The 21,912-nt window shown below is 52.5% G+C and overlaps 3 protein-coding genes across 7 annotated transcripts in view; 2 read left to right on the forward strand and 1 right to left on the reverse strand.

Moving 5' to 3' along the window:
- Positions 1 to 4: 4 nt before the first annotated feature.
- On the forward strand, positions 5 to 4,651 carry DUOXA2 (dual oxidase maturation factor 2). Of its 2 annotated transcripts, XM_040492568.1 has the most exons (6): positions 21 to 1,270; positions 2,407 to 2,464; positions 2,746 to 2,880; positions 3,130 to 3,343; positions 3,649 to 3,863; positions 4,225 to 4,651. In XM_040492568.1, exons 1-6 carry the CDS (start codon positions 1,124 to 1,126, stop codon positions 4,416 to 4,418), a joined length of 963 nt encoding a protein of 320 aa, XP_040348502.1. In that variant the 5' UTR covers positions 21 to 1,123; the 3' UTR covers positions 4,419 to 4,651. The 2 variants fall into 2 exon arrangements, with proteins under 2 accessions (XP_040348503.1, XP_040348502.1); XM_040492569.1 differs by lacking the exon at positions 2,746 to 2,880 and having other exon boundaries at positions 5 to 1,270.
- Positions 4,652 to 5,421: 770 nt separating this feature from the next.
- Positions 5,422 to 14,163, reverse strand: DUOXA1 (dual oxidase maturation factor 1). 4 transcript variants are annotated; one of them, XM_040492565.1, is made up of 8 exons: positions 13,954 to 14,163; positions 13,547 to 13,625; positions 8,379 to 8,555; positions 7,964 to 8,021; positions 7,489 to 7,623; positions 7,069 to 7,282; positions 6,608 to 6,825; positions 5,422 to 5,911 (listed from the first exon to the last, which is right to left on the reverse strand). In XM_040492565.1, exons 3-8 carry the CDS (start codon positions 8,523 to 8,525, stop codon positions 5,655 to 5,657), a joined length of 1,029 nt encoding a protein of 342 aa, XP_040348499.1. In that variant the 5' UTR covers positions 8,526 to 8,555; positions 13,547 to 13,625; positions 13,954 to 14,163; the 3' UTR covers positions 5,422 to 5,654. The 4 variants fall into 4 exon arrangements, with proteins under 4 accessions (XP_040348499.1, XP_040348500.1, XP_040348501.1 ...); XM_040492566.1 differs by having other exon boundaries at positions 13,547 to 13,733; XM_040492567.1 differs by lacking the exon at positions 13,547 to 13,625.
- A 1,837-nt stretch (positions 14,164 to 16,000) lies between these two features.
- Positions 16,001 to 21,912, forward strand: part of DUOX1 (dual oxidase 1) — a 32,143-nt gene continuing 26,231 nt past the window's right edge. The window contains 10 exon segments of the mRNA XM_040492577.1: positions 16,001 to 16,157; positions 16,423 to 16,531; positions 18,392 to 18,475; positions 18,653 to 18,817; positions 20,108 to 20,295; positions 20,478 to 20,561; positions 20,563 to 20,680; positions 20,811 to 20,977; positions 21,376 to 21,436; positions 21,556 to 21,652. Coding sequence (XP_040348511.1) covers positions 16,474 to 16,531; positions 18,392 to 18,475; positions 18,653 to 18,817; positions 20,108 to 20,295; positions 20,478 to 20,561; positions 20,563 to 20,680; positions 20,811 to 20,977; positions 21,376 to 21,436; positions 21,556 to 21,652 — 1,022 coding nt within the window. The 5' untranslated portion in view covers positions 16,001 to 16,157; positions 16,423 to 16,473.

The following is a 21,912-nucleotide window of genomic DNA, read 5'->3' on the forward strand; positions in this document are numbered from 1 at the left end:
GATATGTGAGGGACAAGGAGTTAGTGTCCCTCATGTCTACAGCCCACACAGGGTGAGGAGGTGCCAGCTGTTTTCACTTCTGGAGCAAAGCTTTAAGGAGCATCACCAAGGACCCACATCCCACCTCGCTCTTGTCAGGACATCTAGTAGGCACTGATGCCAGTCCCCACTTTCCACCTGGTGGAAGAACTAACCCCAACCAAAGGAACACACAGGGCACTAGTCCTCTGGGGTTTGTCAGTCCCAGGCAGAACTTCACCTCCAGCCTTCCAGGGCTCCCCCCCCCCCTACCCCCAGCCAGGCGCCCAGCTTCAAATCCTCATCCCCAACCGCTCAGTAACTGCTGGGAATCCCTGACCTGCAGCCGTTGATACTCTGCAGTGAGTGCCTGTGCAAGGACAGGAGGGATAGGAAGATCATGCCCTAAAACCCCGGTCCAACTTCTGGTTTAGGGCCCCCAATTGGGGCAGAAGTCTTTTCCCTTGGAATCTTTGCTTCTCTGCTCTCCTCCCTGTCTCCACCTTCCCAACACAGCACCTCTCCCCTCCCAGCTCTGAAGATCCCAGCCTCCCCGATGGCACTCTCACCCTCTTCTCTGGATCCTCCAAGGCCAGCTGCCCTGGTGCCCACTCAGGTCAGACTAGAGCCAAGAGTGTGCATCTGGGCAGGAGGCTGGCCCTCTTGCTGTGGAGTCAGGGCTCTTCTCATTTGCATAGCAACCTCCGCCCCTTATTTGCAAGTTCTCTTCCCAATCACACCAAGCTGCCAAGCCCTGACATCCGCCCAGCAAGCTGCTCAGGCTGCTATAAAAGGGGTCCAGATCCCACACCACTTCCAAACACAGAGCAAACCCGCAGAGCCTTGAACATAACTGGTTACAACCAGTGAGAAATAATTCCTCTCTCCCACCTACCCAACCCTGCCCCAGCCAATCCAGAGCACTTGAAGGCAACCGGCCGGCTGCTGCACTTCCTTAGGGAAAAGTCAGGAGCTCAGGCTTGACCATCTCATTGAGTCCTGTCCAAGAACGCAGGGGACCGGATAAAGATAAGTGGGACCCAGGCTCGGCTGCCAGGTACCTGCTATTCCCACTCCAGCAGACCCAGCTTGTCCGGGTTGCAGCATGACTCTGTGGAATGGTGAGCTGCCTTTCTACCCCCAGCCCCGGCATGCCCCTGGCATCAGCGTCCCACTGCTCATCGTCATTCTGGTGTTCTTGGCCTTGGCTGCCAGCTTCCTGCTCATCTTGCCTGGGATTCGTGGCCACTCGGTAAGGGGGTGCTAGATGCTAGTGCCTGGGGGCCTTGGGCGGCTGGTCTCTGGAAGACCTAGGACAGGTAATGTGGTTCCAAGTGCCTCCATGGATAGTCAGACTGAAACACTGAACCAGAGGAGCATAGGTGGAGCAGACAGAAGTCTGGGGCAGCAGGCATGCCTTTCCAAGAACCGGGGGAGGTTGAGGCCCTATACAAAACAACCTGGAAACCGACCCCACTTAGATCATTCAGGAAGCTGATGCAGACAGTGAGTGCCCAGTCCAGTAATCCTGGGGCTGATTCTAGTCTTCACATGCTGCTGGAGTCTCCTTCCCTCAGACTGTGGCTGCACTCCAGTCTCAGCCTTAAGGTGATGACTTAATGACTGGCGGACCAAGAGGACAGAAACCAGCAGCGGAGACTGCTGTGTTTCACTGGTGTGAAAGTCTCAGCAGCTGAGACCGCTGTGTTTCTGCTGCGTAGAGATGCATGTATATGAGTGCTCCCATCCTAAGGGCTCAGACACTCCCACCCAGGATTCGAAGTTATAACAGACTGGGTACTTTTCCTTGGACTCCTCCCCCCCTCACTTCTCCTAGAATCTAAGTTGTTTTTCAAGTCTATGGGTTCCTAGCTTCCCTGAGTCTTGATCTGTGTTGGTTTCCTTGGGAAACTGGTGCACCTAGGAATATCTGAGAGGCTGCATTCCCACCTCGTCTACTTGGTGACAGGACCCTGGGGCCACCCTCTCCTGGGGTAGATGACCCCTGCCTGCCTACCACTTCTGGACTCACTGAGCCTCACCATAGTAGTGATTCAAGTAGCAAGGAGCCAGATAGCTGGTGGGTGAAGGTGGTGGGCCTGCACCAGACAGAAAGCCGTGTTGCAGGGTGCACTGGGAAATGGGGCTGGGGCCTCAGAAGTGCATGGCTAGAAAACTTCAGAAATGGCAATGGCTCAGAGGAACCTGTACAAAAAAACAAGTCTGACTTCAGCTTCAAAGCATCAGGAATGGAACTGGGGAAAGGGTGTGGTGCAAGAGGGGACAGTTTCAGAGGCGCTAAAGGTCTAGGTGGCATGGGGTTAAGGGAGGTCTTGGGGACTCTAGCCGGGCAGTTACCAAGCCTGACCCAGGTACCTATTCCTGCAGCGCTGGTTCTGGCTGGTGAGAGTTCTTCTCAGTCTCTTCATAGGCGCAGAAATTGTGGGTAAGTGTGTGGTGCAGCAGGTGGTGAGAGGACCTGGGGTGAGGATGGAGGTGGGCAGAGGGCACCTGGGAAAATCGAGGTTTGGGGTTCGTGTCCTGCTCCCTCTTCCTATTCTTCAGCTTTCTAGTGCCCACTCTTACACCTTTACCATGTATGTCACATTGGACCCCTAGACCCCCCCATCTCTCTGCACTGCGCCCTACCTGCCATCATCACCCTCCCCATGCCATCTCCCCAATTCTCTCTGTACCCCTCCCCACACACTGTGCCTCTCCCCACAGCCGTGCACTTCAGCGCACAGTGGTCAGTGGGTGGGGTGAACACCAACACATCCTACAAGGCCTTCAGCGCAGCACGAGTCAGAGCCCATGTTGGGCTGCACGTCGGCCTGGAGGGAATTAATATTACACTCACAGGTGAGGGGGCTGGGGCAAAGTGAATTCCTGGGTTGTCCGACTCCATGGTTGGGGGAGTGTGGCAGGGACAGCTGGAGGAAATCTCGGACCCCACAGGCTCAAATAGTGTTTATTCCTTTTGGAGCCGTGCTTTCCCCAACCGCTGCCAAACTGCTCTCACACCTCCACTTTCCTATCCGTGTTTGCTTAGTTGCGGAGTCCCCCGCTGCGTGCGGCTCCGTGACTCCACCGCCCGCCCGCCCTCTGCAGGGACCCCAGTGCAGCAGCTGAACGAGACCATAGACTACAACGAGCGCTTCAACTGGCGTCTGGGCGAGAACTATGCCGAGGAGTACTCGGAGGCGCTTGAGAAGGGGCTGCCGGATCCAGTTCTCTACTTGGCCGAGAAGTTCACCCCGAGCAGCCCCTGCGGGCTCTACCGCCAGTACCGCCTGGCGGGGCACTATGCCTCGGCCACGCTGTGGTGAGCGCTGGAGGGAAGCACGCGTGACTGAGGGAGGGACTGTCGCGGTGGGGGCGTGTGAGCCAGCCCCACATAGCTGCTGGAGGTGCGAATTTCCACCTCTGGGGTCAGAAAGAAAGTCACGGGTCCTCCGCACAGACCTGGGAACCCAGAGAGACCAGGCAGAGGCTGCGAGCCGGCCCCTCCCCTGTAAGGCTCCCCTGTGCCTACGCCATCACAGTCCCGGCTTTCCTTCTGGGGTGGAGGACGGAGGGGGAGCGAGGCTAGGGTAACCCCGCTCACAGCGCAGTGGGTCCCCTCCGCAGGGTGGCTTTCTGCTTCTGGCTCCTCTCCAACGGGCTGCTCTCCATGCCGGTTCCGCTCTACGGGGGCCTGGCGCTCCTGACCACCGGTGCCTTCACGCTCTTCTCTATCTTCGCCTTCGCCTCCATCTCCAGCGTGCAGCTCTGCCCGCTCCGTCTCGGCTCCGCCACTCTCACCACTCACTATGGCGCCGCCTTTTGGGTCACCCTGGCCACCGGTGAGGACTGAGGAGGTGGATTCCGGGAGGCTGGGGTGGGGACTGGATTTATACTGCTGTGTACTTTACAGTGGACAAAACGAGTTCACACATATTATCTAATCTGCTCCTCTTAAGAGTTCCTAGAGGCAGGTGTGGTTATGCCCGTTTTGCACATGAGGGGAGAGGGTTCTGAGGGGTTCAGTATCTTGCTCCAGTTAGCACATGAAACTGTGTATCGTGTAATCCATATCAGAGGTGTTCCTGCCCTGTGTGTTGGGGGAGGAAATGCAAGAGGTAGCCCCCAGGAGATGGAGGGGGCAGGCCAGACTCTGGCCTGGAGCCCTGACTACCCTGTTTCCTTCCTTCTGCGCTGCCCCAGGCATCCTGTGCCTCCTGCTGGGAGTGGCGGTGGTGAGTCTCCACTACTCTTGGCCCAGCGCGCTTCGCACCTTCTTGGACCGAAGCGGCAAGGACTATGGTAGCCAGGCGAAAGGGAGCTTGCCTCTCATCCTGAACAACCCACTGCATAAGCAGTTTGGAGCCCTGGACTTAACGACCAATACTAACCTCTGAGGGGGACTCAACCTCAGACTGCTACCCCACCTCGGTCCCCTGCAAGCCAGGTAGCAATGCCGGCTGGGGCTGGGCCGGGATAGCCCAAAGAAAGTCACTGCGTGGGAAGGGATGGGGGTGGGGGAGCCACTGGGGAAAAGCAGGCGGCCTCAGACGGGCTGCAACTCCTGCACCCAGGGAAAAATCTCCCAGAGTGACCTGTAAATAAATATTTTTCCTTTTTTTTTTTTTTTTTAAATTGTTTCCATTACATTTCATGGCTTTCCCAGACAGGGAATATGAGTCCTCAGCGGACTTCCTGGGCTGGAAGCAGCCAAGTCCATTCTCTCTGCCTTGCCACGAGGCTCTGGGAGAGAGGCGCCCTCTAGTGAGCCCAAAGGGGAACTCACCAGAACCAGTATCTTCCTGAACTGCCCCAGGTGGATGGTTGGTAGCAGTGACCAGGCAGGTCACTATCCCATTGGCCCAGTGGGTTTCCCTTTCACTGGCCCAGGTGAGTGGACCTGGAGGGAATGGCATTTTTGAGGTAATTTACTAACTCCAGTTTATTCACTAAGAGGTGGTATCTGAGGGCTAACTAAAGTAGATGTCGGCAAGGCATAAAAATAAATCCTGGGATTATTTTTTGGGTCCTTGGCAAGACCTACAATCTTATTTGGCAGATTTGAGAAGTGAAGCTTAAAGATAATGTAGCACATGTGGTTGATATCCTGGGACAAGAAGTTTGGTTTCTTCTCTGGCCCAGGACTTTCATTGTACCAAGAGATCACACAAGTTGGGGAAGTAAAAGAAGAACAAAAGGGACCCAGAAAAAGGGAAACAAGAGGGATAAGAGGGACCATACAGGTATCACACTATAACCTCCCCAACACACACACACACACACACACACACACACACACACACACACATTATGTAGATGAAGCTGAGTTTCAATAAATGGCACCTCAAAGAGGCAAGGCATCAAGGGAAGGCAGGGTTGCTGTGCATAAACAGGCAGCACTTGCTTGGTCTTACCATGGAGACAGGGTTTATGGGTGGCTCCAATTTCTGTTTAGCATATTAGGGCTTTTTGTTTTGCTTTTTAAAAGGAAAAGCCTCTTTTTCCTTCTCCACCTATAGATTGGAGCTGGGGGGCTGAAACAACCCAACCTGCAGTCATTTCTGGTGGTTTATGAGGCTCCAATAAGATCTGGAACCAGACTGGAAGTCCGGGTGCCACCAGGGAGAAGAGCCTTATAGGGTACAGTCAGGCTCTCTGGGATGCTCCTTCTTACAGCATGCCTCAGAGGAAGCCTCTGACAGGGGAATGTCCTGGGGCTCAGGACTCTCAGCTGTGGACCGGTAGCGAGGACTCAGGAGTCCCCCTTCTTCAGGATTCCATTCCAGCGCAGGATCCTCTCCTGAACTCTGGGTGAAGAAAGCCTTCAGCCTTTGGGGATGCATCCTGTGGGCCACTGCCATGGCCAGGCCCAGCAGCACACAAAGCAGTCCTGGGGATGAGACAATAGGTGTCCTGCCTTGGTGATAGTAATACCCTCCCAAGGAACTCTTGCAAGAGCATCAGAACAACTCTCAGAGAATGCTGGCATCCCTGTTTCAGAGCAACTGGGATTCAGAGAAGTGACTAGCTTAGGGTCATACGGCTGGTGTGGCTCTATTTTTCTGAGCTTTGACTCTAAGTCCAGTGCTCTTTGAATTACATGTCAGAAGAAAGAGAGAGAGAACTCTGAAAATAGAGAACCCTGGGGGAAGGGCAGGGCACAGAGGAGAAGGCATGAGAAGGGGCATGAGAGAACAGGAGAGGAGAAAGACCTGTAAGACAATTTAAAGCCATGTGAAGCAGGAAAGAGAAGGGTTCTAGGAATGGGGGACATAGAGAAGAGTATTTGGGGGAAGTGGGCATGGACAGAAGATTGGAAGATTTGGGAAAGAGTTGGGTGAAGGGAGAGTTAGGAGATGAGGAACATGACAGAGACAGAAGACACAGGGAGTAGGCATCTATGGGGGTGGGTAGTGGAACTGGGGAGAAAAAGCCCCAATGAGTGATGTAAGAGGGATGGGGTTTTAAAGGGAGGAAAGGCATCTTGGCCCCCAGAGGCAGACCCTCAACCCCCACCAATATTGTGGTCCCTGGCCCTCCCTCCCTGGCCCTAAGCCCTGTGTCTGTCTTCAGGGCTGGACTTCACCTGTGGTCAATGTGATCCAGAAGGCAGGCCCGTGGTGAGTGTGCAGCGTAGCAGTGCCCAGGCGCAGGGGACAGGGTGGTGTGAGTGATGTGGCCGTGGAGAAGAAGAGCAGTCCCAACAGCTGGAAGATGCCTGTGGCTAGCAGCATGTGGCCACCGTAGACCAGCACGGGCATGGACAGCATCACATTGGCCAGCAGCCAGCAGAGGAATGCCACCCTGGAGAGCCAAGGACCTAGTGAAGGTTGGCCTAGACACTTCTATTTGGAAGGGCCCACATGGAGGCTCAGGCACCCAAGAATATCCCAGAGATGTGAGACACAGTTTTCTGCCTATAGGTTTCCCAACCAAGCACTGTGGGGCTGGTGCCAGCCTGTCCCACTAGGGATTTCCACATAAGTGGAGGAAAGATGGATAGAAACACCATCCCTGGGTCTAGGCTGCCCTCTATCCCATACTCACCAGAGTGTGGCTGAGGTGTAGTGTCCTGCCAGGCGGTACTGGCCATGCAGTCCACATGGGCTGTTCGGGGTGAACTTCTCAGCCAGGTAGAGCACAGGGTCCGGCAGCCCCTTCTCCAGTGCCTTTGCATATTCCTCAGCATAGTTTTCACCCAGGCGCCATGTGAATTCCTCATTGTAATTGATGGTCTCATTCAACTGCTGCACTGGGATCCCTGGGGGAATGGGGCAGGTGTGTTCAGGAGGAACTCAAGCCTGGGTAGGGGTTCATCACATTGGGCAGGTGTACAGAAGCTGCTATTAATCTCTGGAAATTTCCCTTCCTACCATCCCTTCATCCTGTAGAACTTTAGACCACACCAGATTAGATTCCAAAGACACAGCAGAATCTTCTCCCTCACAGGTAAGAACCATCACTTACCTGTAAGTGTAATGTTGACTCCTCCCAGCCCAACCTGCAGCCCAATGTCAGCACTGATCCATTTGGAACTGAAGGCCTTGTATGATGTGTTGGTGCTGACCTGGCCCACGAACCACTCAGAACTGAAATTCACAGCTGGAGTTGGGGAGTTGGACATACAGGAACTCAGGAAAATCTGGGCATTACTGGGATAGAGTCAGAAGGAGAGCTCCAAGGGGTCTAGGTCTCTTTTGCGCATAATTGTATATCTATTAACTAGCTCAGGGTCTAGCTCATGGTTAGATTGTCAATAATATGTTTGCCCAAGATGAATAAAGGGGTCAGAATCCAAGACTTCCTTGATCACACTCTGCTTATGCTCCTCCCACCCCCCACCCCCTGGAATCAGAAGTTGCTGTAAGGAAACCAGGAGAGAGGAGGTTGGCTGTGGGGCAAACTAGATGGCACAGAGGCAGTTGCCCAGAATTATACTCACCTAGGATCACGGCCCCGATGAATAAGCTGGTCACCACCCGCAGCAGCCAGAACACCCTCTGAGTCACAGGGTGGGTGGGTTTAGGAAGGAACACCCTCCTTCCAAATCCACCCTTCCTCCTTCCAGACTTGGGTGTGTGGGGGTGGGGGTTCTAAAACTGAGGTCATTTGGTCAATTGAGATCAGAGTGTCTGCCACGTAATAGGTTCTCAATAAATTATGTGTTGAATCAATGAGTAGGGAGCTCCCTCCTGAGCTCCTCAGGGAGCTCCCCTCCCTCCTGGGGGGTGGGTGACACTTTTTCAGGACTGGAGTCTCTTTCCTGAGTCTGGTTGTAGTCAGAGAGTCTGGCCCCCTCACCTTGAGGCCAAGGTCTCTCTGGGGCTGGGGTCTCCAGGGCTGGGTTTGTTTCTCACCATCTTGCCCCGAATGCCAGGCAGGATGATGATGAAGGTGACCAGTGCAGTCAGAAAGATGGCAATGATGACGGCCAAGGTGGTGTCCATTGGGAAGATTGGCTTGAGGCCAGTATAGAAGGGGAATGTGTGTCCAAAAGCAGCCATTTTGATGGGACTGTGACAGGGAGGCGTATGCTGTAGGACAATAAATGTTTATGTCTATGAGCCAGGTACTATTCTTGGTGCTGAAGATACAGCTAAGAATAAACCAGACCAGTTCCCTCATCTCTGGAGCTCACCAGATTCTACTGCTACTGTCTGTCCATTGCTCCTCTGCCATCCATCTCCCTGTGTTTTGGCTGTGAGGGAATGAGGGTCTTGGCAATCCATCTCTGTTGCCCCATGCTCCTTTCCTAACCCTTAGGTCCCCTAAATCAGTGCCACAACCACCCTCGAGGCTTCTCTGCTTCCTCTGGGACTGTCTTAAGAAATATAATTCTCTTTTATCTCTCTCAGGCCTCCAGCCTAATCAGACAGATCACAGGACATAAAAAGAGCTGTATTTACTATACAGCTATCAAGCGAAGGCATAAGGGTGAAAGTTGGTACAGATTACAAAATGATTGGCTTTCCTTCTCAGTTTCCGAAGGAACAAAGGCCAGACAGCTTTGCTAAATATATAATCCAACGATATCATCAGAGGGCTGATTCCCGGTCCTGGCACTGCCCACACTGGTCTGTCTAGCTTTCTCAAGCACCCTGACTCCTCCTCTGGAAACTCTAAAATAATTGAAATAAACTTAGCTCACCTTATTTTACAATCAATGATCCCACCTCTGCTCATTTCCCTGTGTGTGATCTGTACTGGGGCCTTGGTTTTCCCAGGAGGCTCCATTATTTATAGTCTGGCTAGGTAGTGTCTTATTAAGTGATATAGTGAAAGAATAAGTTTGAAGTTAAGCAGCTCTGTGTTTGAATTCTGTATCTGCCTCTTGCAAGTTACTTGACCCCTATAGATACTTGGTTTTATTAAAAGTAAGGATGACAGTGTTTACCTCACAGGGTCATTGTGAGTGTGAGACAAGATTGCGTGTGTAAAGTGCTAAGAATAATACCTGAAACAGAGTGACATGAATAGATAGAAGCTACAAGATTGGGAAAGAGAGGACATCTGACTACTCCATTTATCTCCTTATCCAATCCTTGTTGGAGAGAACCCTGGGCTGGAACCAGTTCTTCACTTATTTTAAAACATTAGGCAGGCAAATGACAACCTCGTTGGTCCTTGGTTTCCTCGTCTGCAATTGGATATGATGATCTCCATGTCCCCTCTAGTTCTAAATTCTGTGATTCTTCTATAATACCCTGTGGCTCCCAGCCTTTCACTCTCTTTCTAGGCTGGCCACCTCCTATGCTATCTCTGGGGGGGTAGCATAGTGTCAGGCAAAAAGACAGAGAGACAGTTTTAATCCTGTCTTTTGGACAAGTCACATAAGCTCTGAGCCTCGGTTTTCCCATGAAGTTTTGCTTTTTTCTTAACTCTTCAATTCTTCCATTGCAGGGGAATGGGTATCTCCTTTTCTCCTGGGCTCTCACTCCAATTCTTGCCTGCCTTCACAACCACCTTTCCCTAGTCATCCCCCATTCTCTACACAACTTGTCAGCTTCTCTTTCTCTGCTGGCTCCTTCTCTCAAAGATATGCTTAAATTTCTCCCATCTTAAGAACACAAAGAGAAGGGACCCTCTCCCTTGAACTTCTCAGTCCCCTCCAGCTACTGTCTTATCTCACTCTCCCCCTTTCATAGCCAGGCTTTTGGGAAGAATAGTCTATGCTGGTGTCTCCACTGCTTTATTTCCTCAACCCATTGCAATCTGGCTTCTCTCCATTCCCATCTTCTCCATTAGGTTATCACATGCTAAATCTAAAGGGAAGTTTTCACGTCTCATCTTTCTTAACCTCTCTGTGGTATTTGGCATTGTGGACTGTTTCCCCTTTCTTCAAATGTGTCCTCCTTGAATCTCCATGACAGCATGTTCTCCTGGGTCTCCTGCCTTTGGTCATGACTTTTGTGGCTCCTTTGCTAGTCCTTCCTCTCTCGGAAATGTTTCTGCTTCCCAGGATTCTGCCTTGGCTCTTTTCTTCTAGTACTCTTCATGATTCCGTAGGCAAAATCATCTATTCCCGTGGCCGATGCTTCTCAAATCTATGTCTCCAGACAGACCTCTTACCTGGGCCAATTGTCCCATTGACATTTTCACTTGGCTTCCCCATGGATGCCTCAGATTTAACAGGTCCCAAACTGAATTCACTGTCTCTGCTCTGCTTTTTATTCTGTGTTCTTTGTCTCTTTGGTGACATCACCACTGTTATCAATAAAATAAGCCGGAAAGATGGACCATCTTATCTCCTAAACATTTCTTGAAACCATCCATGAATTTCCTTCCCTACTGCCCTAGTTCAGTCTCATTCTATCTTGCCTGGTGCCAGAACATTGTTTTCTAACAAGGAAATATAAACATTTTATTTCTTTGCTCTAGGTAAAACCTAATCTCACAATCACATACAAAGTCCTTTATGATCAGATCTCATCTACCATTGCACCTCCATCTTTGGCCCAGCCTAACCTCTAGCAATACTGAATTATTGGCCTCTCCCTGAATCTGACATACTCTTTTAACTCTTCATGCCTTTGCATATGCTATTTCCTCTGCCTGGAATGCTCTTACTCCTTAGCAAACTCCTTTTCACCCTTCAAGTCTCAGCTCATGTTACCTCCTCTGTGAAATTTTCTTTGACACCATTAGGCCAGTGTAGATGTTCCTACCTCTAATGTTCTGATTGCATTTTGAATATACCTCCACGATCACAATAATCACATTGGATTGTAATTGTTTGAACATCAGTCTCCCTGTTAGCTTCTAATCTCCATCTTTGCATCCCCTGCATGTAGCATATACTAATCAGCTTGTGGGTTGAATGAATGAATATATATGAATGAGTGACTTCCTCTCTGTAGGTGGCATCCTCTATTTCACACACAAGAGGGAGCTATGCTCCCTCTGTGCCCTATAGAGTATTCTATTCTCATTCAATGTTAATTGAGTGTCACCAATATAGGCCTAAGGATTGGGCAGGAAGGGATTTGACCAACCCTGTCAATCTGTAGTGCTTTCACAAAATTTTCAGAAAGCCTCTTCTAGTAGTTGGAGTCCAAAGCATGAATGTTCACATTTAATTGAATCTGAAACATATGTTTCAACTCTAGCTAAAGCTAAGTAACTATGAATTGTGAATATGTGATAGTGATATTTATTTTACTTATTGGTCTAAGGATTTATTCGTTATGACACCTAGACTAAAGCCATTACAATTGTGATGGAAGGCTTTATGTTTTTAAAAAGGCTGTAAAATGTAGAATATCTTGGTTAGTAAGGTGGGAAGATAAAGCAAGTTTCTAATACTATGAATGCATGTTATATGCTGAAGTTTCAAAAACAAATAGCTGCAATATAAGCAAATAATAATAGTGTAATGTACTTTGGTTAGTGTTACATATCAGCATTATTCCTGCATGTATTTTAGTGGGAGGTTATAAAATACAAGAATGGCTCACCTCCATTAACGTGGTGCTTCAAAGAAACACTAACAAAAGTCTCTCTGTATCTTAAGTACAGAAGGACAATGTTAACTTATTTCCAATTCACCAAAATATTTATTAAAGATGACTAAAGCAAAAAGACAGTGAATAAAATTCTTTTTGTTTAATTTAAGGAATTAGGTTTTCCTTAATCTCCATTGCCTAATCTAAAGCTAATTTTGGATGACCCTGATCCCAAATTGGTTTTAATAATTAAGCTAACAAGCCTCCTGCATGAAGTGGTGGGACTAAATGAAAAGTCCATATACCCAGCAATCCTCCTTTCCTACAAAGCTTATAATTTTCCTCTGGAACATCTTCCTCCTTGGCAAGCCAAGGAGGGTCTGACAGTAGAGTTTCTTCCAATCTGAGAAAAATCTCTTTTCAGTCTTCACCCCCTTTCCCCTAGCTCACCACTGTGACTCGTATATATACACAATGTACCTTAATACAAATAAGTGCAAGATACAGTCAGACATACACCTACAATTTCATGTAAACAGAAATACAGACACAAGAAGAAAGTACTGCTTAGTAACATAGAGAACTAGGTACATAAACCCTCAATCAGAGGCCCCTGTGACAAAACAGGTGCTTTCTCAATGGGGTGGGCCAATCCCCACACTCTGGGGTCCTCCTTTCTCACCCAGCCTAGAGAAGTGAGGGACACTTTTTCCCCCTTTCTGAACTCCCTTAAATTACTGAAGCATTTCTAATGCTCAGTTGCATTTCAGACGTTACCCAATCTTTACCAATCCCAGGTTGAAGTGGGGTTCCTGTGTGTGTTAAAAGGGGTGGATAAGAAATAAAGTTACAAATCTTTAAGAAAATCCAGCCTGATACAGCTGGTCTTCAGCATTCAAAGTTCTTACGTACTTCCTTAGTACTCTGTGACCTCTCTTACAGTCTCCCTCTCCCCACATCCCACATCTTCTGGAACTCAGAAATACTATAATTCTCCAGGAAGGAATGGGTGACATGGCTGGAGTTGCCAAGAGCGCTGACTGGTGATACACAGCTACTAGAATGTGATTATTTTGTTTCTTTGGTTGGGGTTGATCCCATTAAAGTTGACAGCTCTGGCTGGTGAGAACTGTCAGAAACTCCTGTCCCAGCCTCTTCTCTTCAGGAAGGTGTGTGGGCGTGTGTATGTTGTTGCACTAAGGAAAGAATTAAGTGGAGAAACAGAAGATCTGAGAAGTGGGTTGAGGGCTGAAGTAAGTAAGGAGCCCAGGGACGCTGAATCATGCAAATAAACTATCTAGGCTCCAGGCAGGCCAAGATAAGGATTCCATGTCTGTAAACCTTGTGGCATGTATGGTCTTCCGAGGTTTTTCTTTTCTCCTCTTAACTTCTTACCAAACTTTCTCTTTGAGTAACTCCCACTTGATCTGAACTTGCGGGGGGGAGGGGGGCACTGGAAGTGCGCCCCCAGGGGCCTGGATGGGGGCAGCACTCCAAGGCCCCCTTCAAAACCCATCCCGACCGCACCGACCCCAGCAGCCTCATCATCCCCGCCATTCACACCCGGACCACTGTCTTCCTACCTTCGCCCCTTCCACACAGTGCGTGCGTGGCAGCCCGCGCCGCTCGCTTCCTCCCTGTGGAACCTCACAAGCAGCGCTCCTGGGGGCGGGAACGAGGTCCAGACGTTCTATCACCGAATGCGCTCCCTTTCTCTTGGCGGGGCTCGCTTCCAACCTTCCTCTTCTCCTAATTCACTTAAGGACCACGCTATGACCGGACAAACCGGGTTTGGGGTGCTTCCCCGCCCGCCACTCCAAGTCGCTCTCAACCTTCTCAGACCGCACCCGAGGATCAGAGGCGCTGCCCCCCGCCCTCGGTCTGGGACAGAGGAGGGACCGTGCACAAGAGCCGTCCCCTGCGCAGCCACCCCTCCGGCCTTCCTCCTCCTGCCCCCTGCCCAGAACTCCCGGGCAGCTCCGGCACAAACCTAGAGATGCAGTCTGGAGTCCGGTGGGGCGCGGGCGAGGCTGGAGGGCTTGAGACCCCGAGAGCTCACGAGGAACCCCAGGGGATGGTTGCCACAGACACTCTCAGGGTCTTAGGACGAATGCCTTGCTCGGACGCCTGGCCTGCTCTGCGGGCGTTCACCGATCTTCTTGGTCTTGGAGCCCAGACCCGACGATATGGAGAGTTTCGGGGAGCGCCTCCCCTGCCCCCCCCCCAAGGTCTTCTCCCCACCCCCCAGCCCCAGCAGACTTGCCCCTTTCTCTGTCCCCGTAGCCGCACTAGCCGAGCCGTCGCCACGGACTGGACAGCTCCCCCACCTGAGCCCCGCGAGCCCGCGCCGACTCACCTGGCGCGCTTCGGGCCTCTCGGAGCACCTCTTCGGGTCGCGGGCTGGCCTCCCGCCCCACTTCGCCCCGCCCCGCCTTAGAACTGGGCCGCGCCTGCCCCTCTTCACCCCCGGCCCCGCCCGCCCTCCCCGCGCAGAGCTGCGGAGGGAGCCGGCCGGGAGCGGGCGTCGCGGGCCTAGCGGCGAGCCAGGAGCGAGCCAGTCCGCACTTTGGGGTCGAGGGACGCCGCGGCCACAGGTCAGACCGAGGAGGGTTTCTCAGGCCCGCGGGCCCAGGCGCTCGGGAGGGAAGGAGAGCCACCGGCGTGGCTTCAGCGGAGTGTGCCCCAGCTCCGCTACGCTTTTGGAGGGAAGGGGAATTCTAGCCCTGGCCCCCCTGCGCCTCCGTTATTAGCCTGAGGCTGAAAGGGAACCCGTTCGGGCCTATCCTCACACACCCCACCCCAAGTTTTTGATTCTTAGAGAACCTTGAATGTTGGGTGGCCTAATTTGCTTGGGCCTAGGGGATCTCTCTGGAACTCTCCCCGGCACCAGCACATTACGCCAGGGAGGGAGCTTTGGGCTTTTAGAGTCCAGGCTTCCCCTTCAGCCCTCCCTTGGGACCAGATTGGAATCCCTATGGCCTTGGCTCCTATTTCCCCCACCCCAGGGTCCCCATTCTAGGACTTCAGACTGGAAAAGTAGCCATGTGGGTTAAGAACAAGGTAGGCCTGTGTTCTCTCCCTGGTTCTGCCACTGCCTGGGGCTTCACTGCTCTGTCATAAGGTTATGCCTTCCACTCAAGGTTGTTAGGAAGTTACTGAACCAATATTGCTATATAAATCACAGGCTACCCACCCACAAGGAGTGATTGTTAAGCATGCCCACATTCCTCTTCAGGTTATCCCCACAGCCTGGCCTGAAAGCTCACTGCATGCTTTTATGGGTTGAGTGGTACATTGGTGTCTGGGGCCCGGATCCTAAAGACAAGACAAAGTGGTAGGGGGGTAGGGGCAGGGCATCCTAGATTAGGGAAGGACCACTGTGGCCACTCCAACATCCTTACGGCTTCAACCATTCAGGGCCCTGCTCTTCACAAACTCTCAAAGACCACCATCTGGGCAGTCTCAGATGGAGTGGGTGGAATGCTGAGCTTTTGAGTTATGACAGGGCCTAGGGTTTTTCATTTGCTTCATGGGAGTTGGCAAGTTGGGATGAGATCACCCTCCAGGGCTCCTCCTATTTGACTAGACAACATGTTCAGGAGTCCTGAGAGTTTAGTCTGAGATAAGGCTTTCTCTGAACTCCCACTTTCTTCCATTAGATAGTTCCCCAGCCCCACCCCACCCCCAGTGTCTATATGCCGCCTTAGAAGATCTTCACTCACCTTTGGCACTCCCTGTGCCACTCAGGAGTCCCAGTCTGAATCCCCTGCTGCCCCATTTCCCTGTTGTCCCTGGGTGATTGAGTTGTTAGCCTGGAGAGAGGGAGAGAGAGAGGAAAGCTGGCACCAAACACAGGAGCACCTGGTGCTGCATTCTTTGAGTCTGCCTAGAAGAGCCAAGCTCCAGCCCACCCTCTCTCTATATCACATTTACATAACACCTGTCGCTTTTCTTGCTTTGAATTCAACCTCAATCTCATGTCTGATTCTGGCAACCATGCTAGGAGGTAGACAGTTCAGGCATGTTTATTCCCATATCTGGAAGAGGAAATCAAGGTCCAGACCAGAGAAGTGACCTGCCTAAAACCACACTGTAGCAGCAGCTCAGTGTCCTGGCCCTCAAGCCAGGCTCTGTCCAAGGAACACACACACTGGGGAGCTGGGCCAAAACAAGGTTTTCAGTTAATCTTAGAAGGTAAGTCCAAGGAGGCAGAGATTTCTGTCTGCTTTGTTCATCACTTAATTTCCAATTCCTAGATCTAAACGCCTAAAAAATAGTGGATGCGTGCCAAGTGTTTGTTGAATGAATGAAAGACTCTTGGGGGCGAGTGAGTCTCTTGCTTTTTGTTCCCCACTGTGGTGTTGGCCCAGCTCACACTTAGATTCACAGAGGCCTGCAGAGGCCCTGGCCTGACTCTCCTGAATTTCTGGGACCCATTCTCCCTGTTCTCTTTTCCTAGGGTCTCCATTTTAGGGTGTCCTAACACCTAAGCGCTATTATCACTTTCATCATGGGCCTCTGCCTGGCTCTGGCATGGACACTCCTGATTGGGTCATGGACATCCATGGGTGAGTATAGATTGGAGGAGAAGTGTAGCTAGGAACAGAGGAACCCTGCTGTGTCAGCATTTCCTATTTCATTCCTTAGAGTCTGGAGGCCCTTTCTCTCTCCTCTCTCTTCTCTCTTTCTTCATAAAGTAAGGACCCCTGATCCCAAATGGGAAAAGGCTGATTAGGCACATAAGACAATAAAGGATTTTGTGGTCAGATTGGACCCAAAGCTGAAGGAAAGTCACCAGTGTTTTACAACAATATGAAAACAACAACAAACAACTATTGCCTCTGTATGGTCCATTAGACTTCATCTTGTTACCATCAGTCTCTTGCTAGACTCTGAGGCCATTTTGTGAAGTCTGGGTCTCTGAGAAGGGAAGCGGGCTTAAGGTGCTACAAGTTAAGTTAAAAAGAGCAAGCCCCTTATCAGCCCTATCAGGTGTGGCGGGATAAGAAAAGGGACAAGAAAAGGAAGCATAGAAAATCTGTGGAATGATCTACTCTGACTGGAGGTGGTAGACCCCTGCAGCTTCTCCCATGAACGAGCTGCTCACATTCCCATTCCTTCCTGGCCTCTCTTTGCCTTGACCTTGGATTTTCCTTTTCTACCCAGCTATTGCCACTTATTCCCGGGAGGCATTCTCCTTTACACCCTTCCCCCAAAGACCCTCTTCTTGTTCTGCTACCAGTTCATCTTATTTTAGAGATCATGTGTATGTGGCTCCCCTAGTTCCTGCCCCAAGTCCTGGATCCTTACTTGGATTCTTTGCTCAAACATCAGGGTCTGAGTCATTTTGCCTCTCTGACCTCCTGGTGACTGAGTGTGCATGCGTGGGCATGCACATGCACACAGGAGTGTGAGGCATAGCTCTGAGATCTTATCCTTGGTGTGAGTGGAAGGACAGTCAGAGGAATGGGTCCCTTGATGGCTGATGAGGGTCCTTTTCTTCTGTTTCTCTTTCTCTTTGTTCTCTTTCTCTGTTCTGTTCTCTGAAGTGAGCAGAGAGGGAACCTTAGCCCTGTAGCCTCCTAGTTTGGGGAAAGGAATCTGGTTATCTGATCCACGGACCAGAAGGACCTCTAGGTCCACCTCTAATTCTAGACCCTTCCCTCTGTCCCCACTGTTTGAACTCTTCCCTCAACAACTGAGTGCTCCGTCCCAGATCCTAGTTTTTGGAAAGTACAATAGGGTCAATAAGAGGAATTATATGAGGAACATGTTGCCTCAGAAGAGGCAAGGTTATCCCATGACCAGGCAGTTCCTGATCCCACCCCAGAAACTGGGAAAGAGACCAGAGTAGCAACAGGTCCCAGAGCCACAGCCCCAGGGCCCGCACCCTTGCCCTGAGCTCTGCTCAGCAGGAGAGGGCCAAGCCCCTCTCCACATTGCCCCTACCCAGGGCTTGGTCATAGAATGACTTCTCCTTCCCTGGATGGAAGAGTGGTTGGCTTTTAGGGTGTGGCTGGCTCTTGCTCCATATGATATCTTAGGGCTGGGAATGGTTTCTGTCCTGCAGTGTCCCTCTGGGAGCTGAGGTGTGAGAGCAGTAGAAGGCTCCTGCATCCCCTTCCACATTGCCACTGTTCTCCAGCTTCATCTTGCTCTCTGGGGTTGTCAAAACACGCTGTCCCCCACTATACTGCCTTAGGTGCTCCCTGCCATGTTTCCCCCATGGGGCAGCTTAAAGACTGAACTTGAGTTTGGATAGCACTCTGTCCTGGGTTCTTTCCTCTGCACCCTACCTTCTACACTGTGCTGGGGGTCCAACTTCTGCTGCTCCCCTTGCCAGCCTCCCAAGACCCATGTCCTACATGCCTGCCTGTCCTCCCATGCACAGACTTACCCAGCTGCCCCTTCCCTCTGTTCTCACACAGGAGCACAGAACCCCATTTCCTGGGAGGTGCAGCGATTTGATGGGTGGTACAACAACCTCATGGAGCACAGATGGGGTAGCAAAGGTAGGTGAGGGCCAAGTGGAGACAGCCCTACGGTCAGGGTGGTACTAAGGGGCAAGGGATGACAGGTACCAGCAAAGGCTCATGGGTTCCCTGTGGTATGGAGGGAATCCTGGGAGAGAGGAGGTAAGCAAGCCCCACTGAGGATTTACCCTTGTCTCTCAACCTCTCCTACTGCAGGCTCTCGGCTGCAGCGCCTAGTCCCAGCCAGCTATGCAGATGGTGTGTACCAGCCCTTGAGAGAACCCCACCTGCCCAACCCCAGAGACCTTAGCAACACTGCCATGAGGGGCCCTGCAGGGCAGGCCTCCCTGCGAAACCGAACAGTGCTGGGAGTATTCTTTGGTGAGGGCCTCAACCTCTGGGGGAGGGAGGCCAGTAGGGTCAGCTGGACACGTCTATGTCTGAGCGGGGAGTCAGGGAGTGAGAGAGAGAAGTGATGGAGGGTCTCAGAGATGGGGGTGAGAGATGGAGGGGAGAGGTGACGTTATGTGAAACTGAATTCAGCTTTTGGTGGGTTTTGAGCCAAAAGACACAACCAAGCCAAGAATAGGAAAGGGAAGAGTTTTACTTGGAAAAAGTAAAGGAGAATGTAGGGGTTATTTCCCAAAGCAATGTCTTCCCAAACAACAAAACTGGGAAGTTTTAAGCTAAGGGTACATACAGATTCACAAAGGCACTTGTACAGTGGGGAATTCAGCCTAGAATTTAGGCAAAAGTCATCTCAGGGAGACAGAGTTCAGGTCTTAATTGATGAAAAACAAAAGGGCCGCAAAGGTTGACATCACTTCTCTGCCTTTAATTGTTCTGGTATCTGAGTGCTCCAAGGGGTTTAAATCCTGCAAAGATAAGTCAAGAATATGCTTTGGGCAAGTAGTCATAAATCACAAGATGTCTAGGGCCTAAAATGATTTTTCTTAAGTGGAGAAAGCTATGTCTTGTATTTCTTTTTCTGGGGAAGAAAAACTAGAGGGAGAAAGTCTGGTTGGTGGAGGTATAAATTTGCCCCACGTTGAGCTGTTGTTGGGCGTACAGATGGAGGCAGGAGCACAAAAATAATCTGGCAGGGACTCTTGGTGGGACCCTGTTCTCACTCTTTGCCCCTGTGGCTCCTAGGACAGTGTCAGGGCAGTCTCAGTCTTTTGCCTTTGGCAAAAGGTCTGGGTAGGGGGGGTGGATGTCAAAATGGGGCGCTAGAATGGGTGGTCTGACCCGTGTCTGTGGGTTGTTGGTACCCAGCAGGAATGCCTGGCTCCTGCTAGCCCTCCAGGGGGTGGGAAGGGGGGGGGCTACATTTGATTCCCGGTATCTAGCCTCACAGTGAGACTGGCAGGCCCTCTGGGCAGGCCGCTCCCAGCTGCATGTTGCAGCAGGTGTTCCCAGCCCAATTGCCTAGGCACACTCACCGGGCACCTCCCAGTTACCAAGGAGAAGACCAAACTGGCAATGAAAACAGTCTGGACCAAGGTGTAACAAAGGATTGGGAAGGGTGGAGGAGGTCAAGACTTGGACTTGCCCCCAAAATCTAAGGAGTCTTTTGATGCTTCAAGGGGAGTAGGGGAGGGCTGGATACCTGATACAGAAAGGAGAGTGCCAGGCCCTCAGCTGGCCCTAGCACGCCCCCATTGCGGACAGGCTACCACGTGCTGTCCGACCTGGTGAGCGTGGAGACACCTGGCTGCCCAGCCGAGTTCCTCAACATCCACATCCCGCCCGGGGACCCGGTGTTCGACCCGGACCAGCGCGGGGACGTGGTCCTACCCTTCCAGAGGAGCCGCTGGGACCCCGAGACCGGACAGAGCCCCAGTAACCCCCGGGACCTGGTGAGACGCGGCAGGCGGGGTCGCGGGGGCGGGGCCTGGCAGGGCCCGGCCGGGAGAGGCTCCGTCCCCCCGCTCCCCCTCCCCTCCGCCACCGATGCTGGGCTGGCCCTGGCGCCCCCTTACCCGTCTCAGCTACTCCGCCCGCGGCTCACCCTGGGCTCACCCTCCCGGTACCCCCGCAGACCAACGAGGTGACGGGCTGGCTGGACGGCAGCGCCATCTATGGCTCCTCGCACTCCTGGAGCGACGCGCTGCGGAGCTTCTCCGGGGGGGCAGCTGGCGTCGGGGCCCGACCCCGCCTTCCCCCGCAACGCGCAAAGCCCCCTGCTCATGTGGACGCCGCCCGACCCCGCCACGGGACAGCGCGGGCCCCGGGGGCTGTATGGTGAGGCCGCGGGGTGGGCTGCGGCGGCCGGGGCGCGCGGCGGGGCGGGCTGGGGGGCGCCGAGGTTGCGCTCTCCGTGGTCACACCGCCGCGCGTCTCTTCCCCTGCGGCCCCACGGCGTCGCGTGCAGCCTTCGGGGCGGAGCGAGGGAACCGCGACCCCTTCCTGCAGGCGCTGGGCCTGCTGTGGTTCCGCTACCACAACGTGTGGGCGCAGCGGCTGGCCCGCGAGCACCCGCGGTGGGGGGACGAGGAGCTGTTTCAGCACGCGCGCAAGAGGGTCATCGCCACCTACCAGGTCAGTCCGCACCCCCTCCCCGCCCCGCCCCGCCCCTGCCTGCTGCGCAGAGCCCTCCATCCTCCGACGGGCAGCCCCCGGAAACGCCCTTTTCCAGGAGGACGCTGCTCCCCAGAACTGGGGCTAGCGTCTCGTCTCGGAGTGGACGTGGAGACGATGAGGAGGCAAAGCGCTGTGATCCTCGAGCCTTTGCTGTGGTTCTTATGTAGCCGCCCTCCTCTGCCATCCCAGGTTCCTTGTGGGGGGCCGGGCCTCCGCTCCTGTCCTGTTTGAGTTGCCTCCCTCGTGACTGCCCCTGCCTGACCCTCATCTCCCACCGAAGCCTTCCTTGGGCTCGGATCCCTCCCAGGGCGGCTGCTCCAGCGCTTGCCTCCCTTTTGCCTTCTCTTGTCCCTCAGAACATCGCTCTGTATGAGTGGCTGCCCAGCTTCCTGCAGAAAACACCTGCGAAGTATGCAGGTGAACGGATGGGGAGGAAGAATGGGAGAGCCGGCAGGAGTTTTTTCGAGGGGGACAGGAGCCATGGGGAGGGAGGCTGGGTGGTTTAAGGGTTAAATTTTAGTATCCTCTTTCCCCAGGATACAGCCCTTTCCTGGACCCCAACATCTCCCCAGAGTTCCTGGCGGCCTCTGAGCAGTTCTTCTCCACCATGGTGCCTCCTGGCGTCTACATGAGGTGAGGGCCCAGCATAAATGTCTGTGTGTTGGAAGGGGTGGTGGTGTCATTTCAGAAAAATCTGCCCTCAGGAGCCCTCAGGACAGGATTATCAGTCTGAAGTGTGCTCATTTCCCCAAGGGAACAGTGAATTTGGAGAGGGAAGATGAACAATCGTTTAAAAACACGTCATTGTGGTTTTTAAGCACTTTATCCGTTTTCCTACAGCTGGTGTGTATATTAACCTCCCCAATTAAACACGGGCTAATTGAGGTTCTGAG

The sequence above is a fragment of the Herpailurus yagouaroundi genome, unplaced genomic scaffold (genome assembly GCF_014898765.1).
Source record: "Herpailurus yagouaroundi ecotype Mexico unplaced genomic scaffold, PumYag 184, whole genome shotgun sequence".
Lineage (NCBI taxonomy): Eukaryota > Metazoa > Chordata > Mammalia > Carnivora > Felidae > Herpailurus > Herpailurus yagouaroundi.

Bases quoted from the DNA above. Each gene is read 5' to 3' on its own strand.
- DUOXA1 (XM_040492564.1), bottom strand. From the start codon at position 8,646: ATGAGGGAACTGGTCTGGTTTATTCTTAGCTGTATCTTCAGCACCAAG. The intron at 8,022-8,378 runs GTGAGAAACAAA...CCTGTGACTCAG, and splicing joins CTGGCATTCGGGGCAAGATG to AGGGTGTTCTGGCTGCTGCG. The intron at 7,283-7,488 runs GTAAGTGATGGT...CCATTCCCCCAG, and splicing joins AGTCAACATTACACTTACAG to GGATCCCAGTGCAGCAGTTG.
- DUOXA2 (XM_040492568.1), top strand. From the start codon at position 1,124: ATGACTCTGTGGAATGGTGAGCTGCCTTTCTACCCCCAGCCCCGGCAT. The intron at 1,271-2,406 runs GTAAGGGGGTGC...CTATTCCTGCAG, and splicing joins CTGGGATTCGTGGCCACTCG to CGCTGGTTCTGGCTGGTGAG. The intron at 2,465-2,745 runs GTAAGTGTGTGG...CTCTCCCCACAG, and splicing joins CATAGGCGCAGAAATTGTGG to CCGTGCACTTCAGCGCACAG.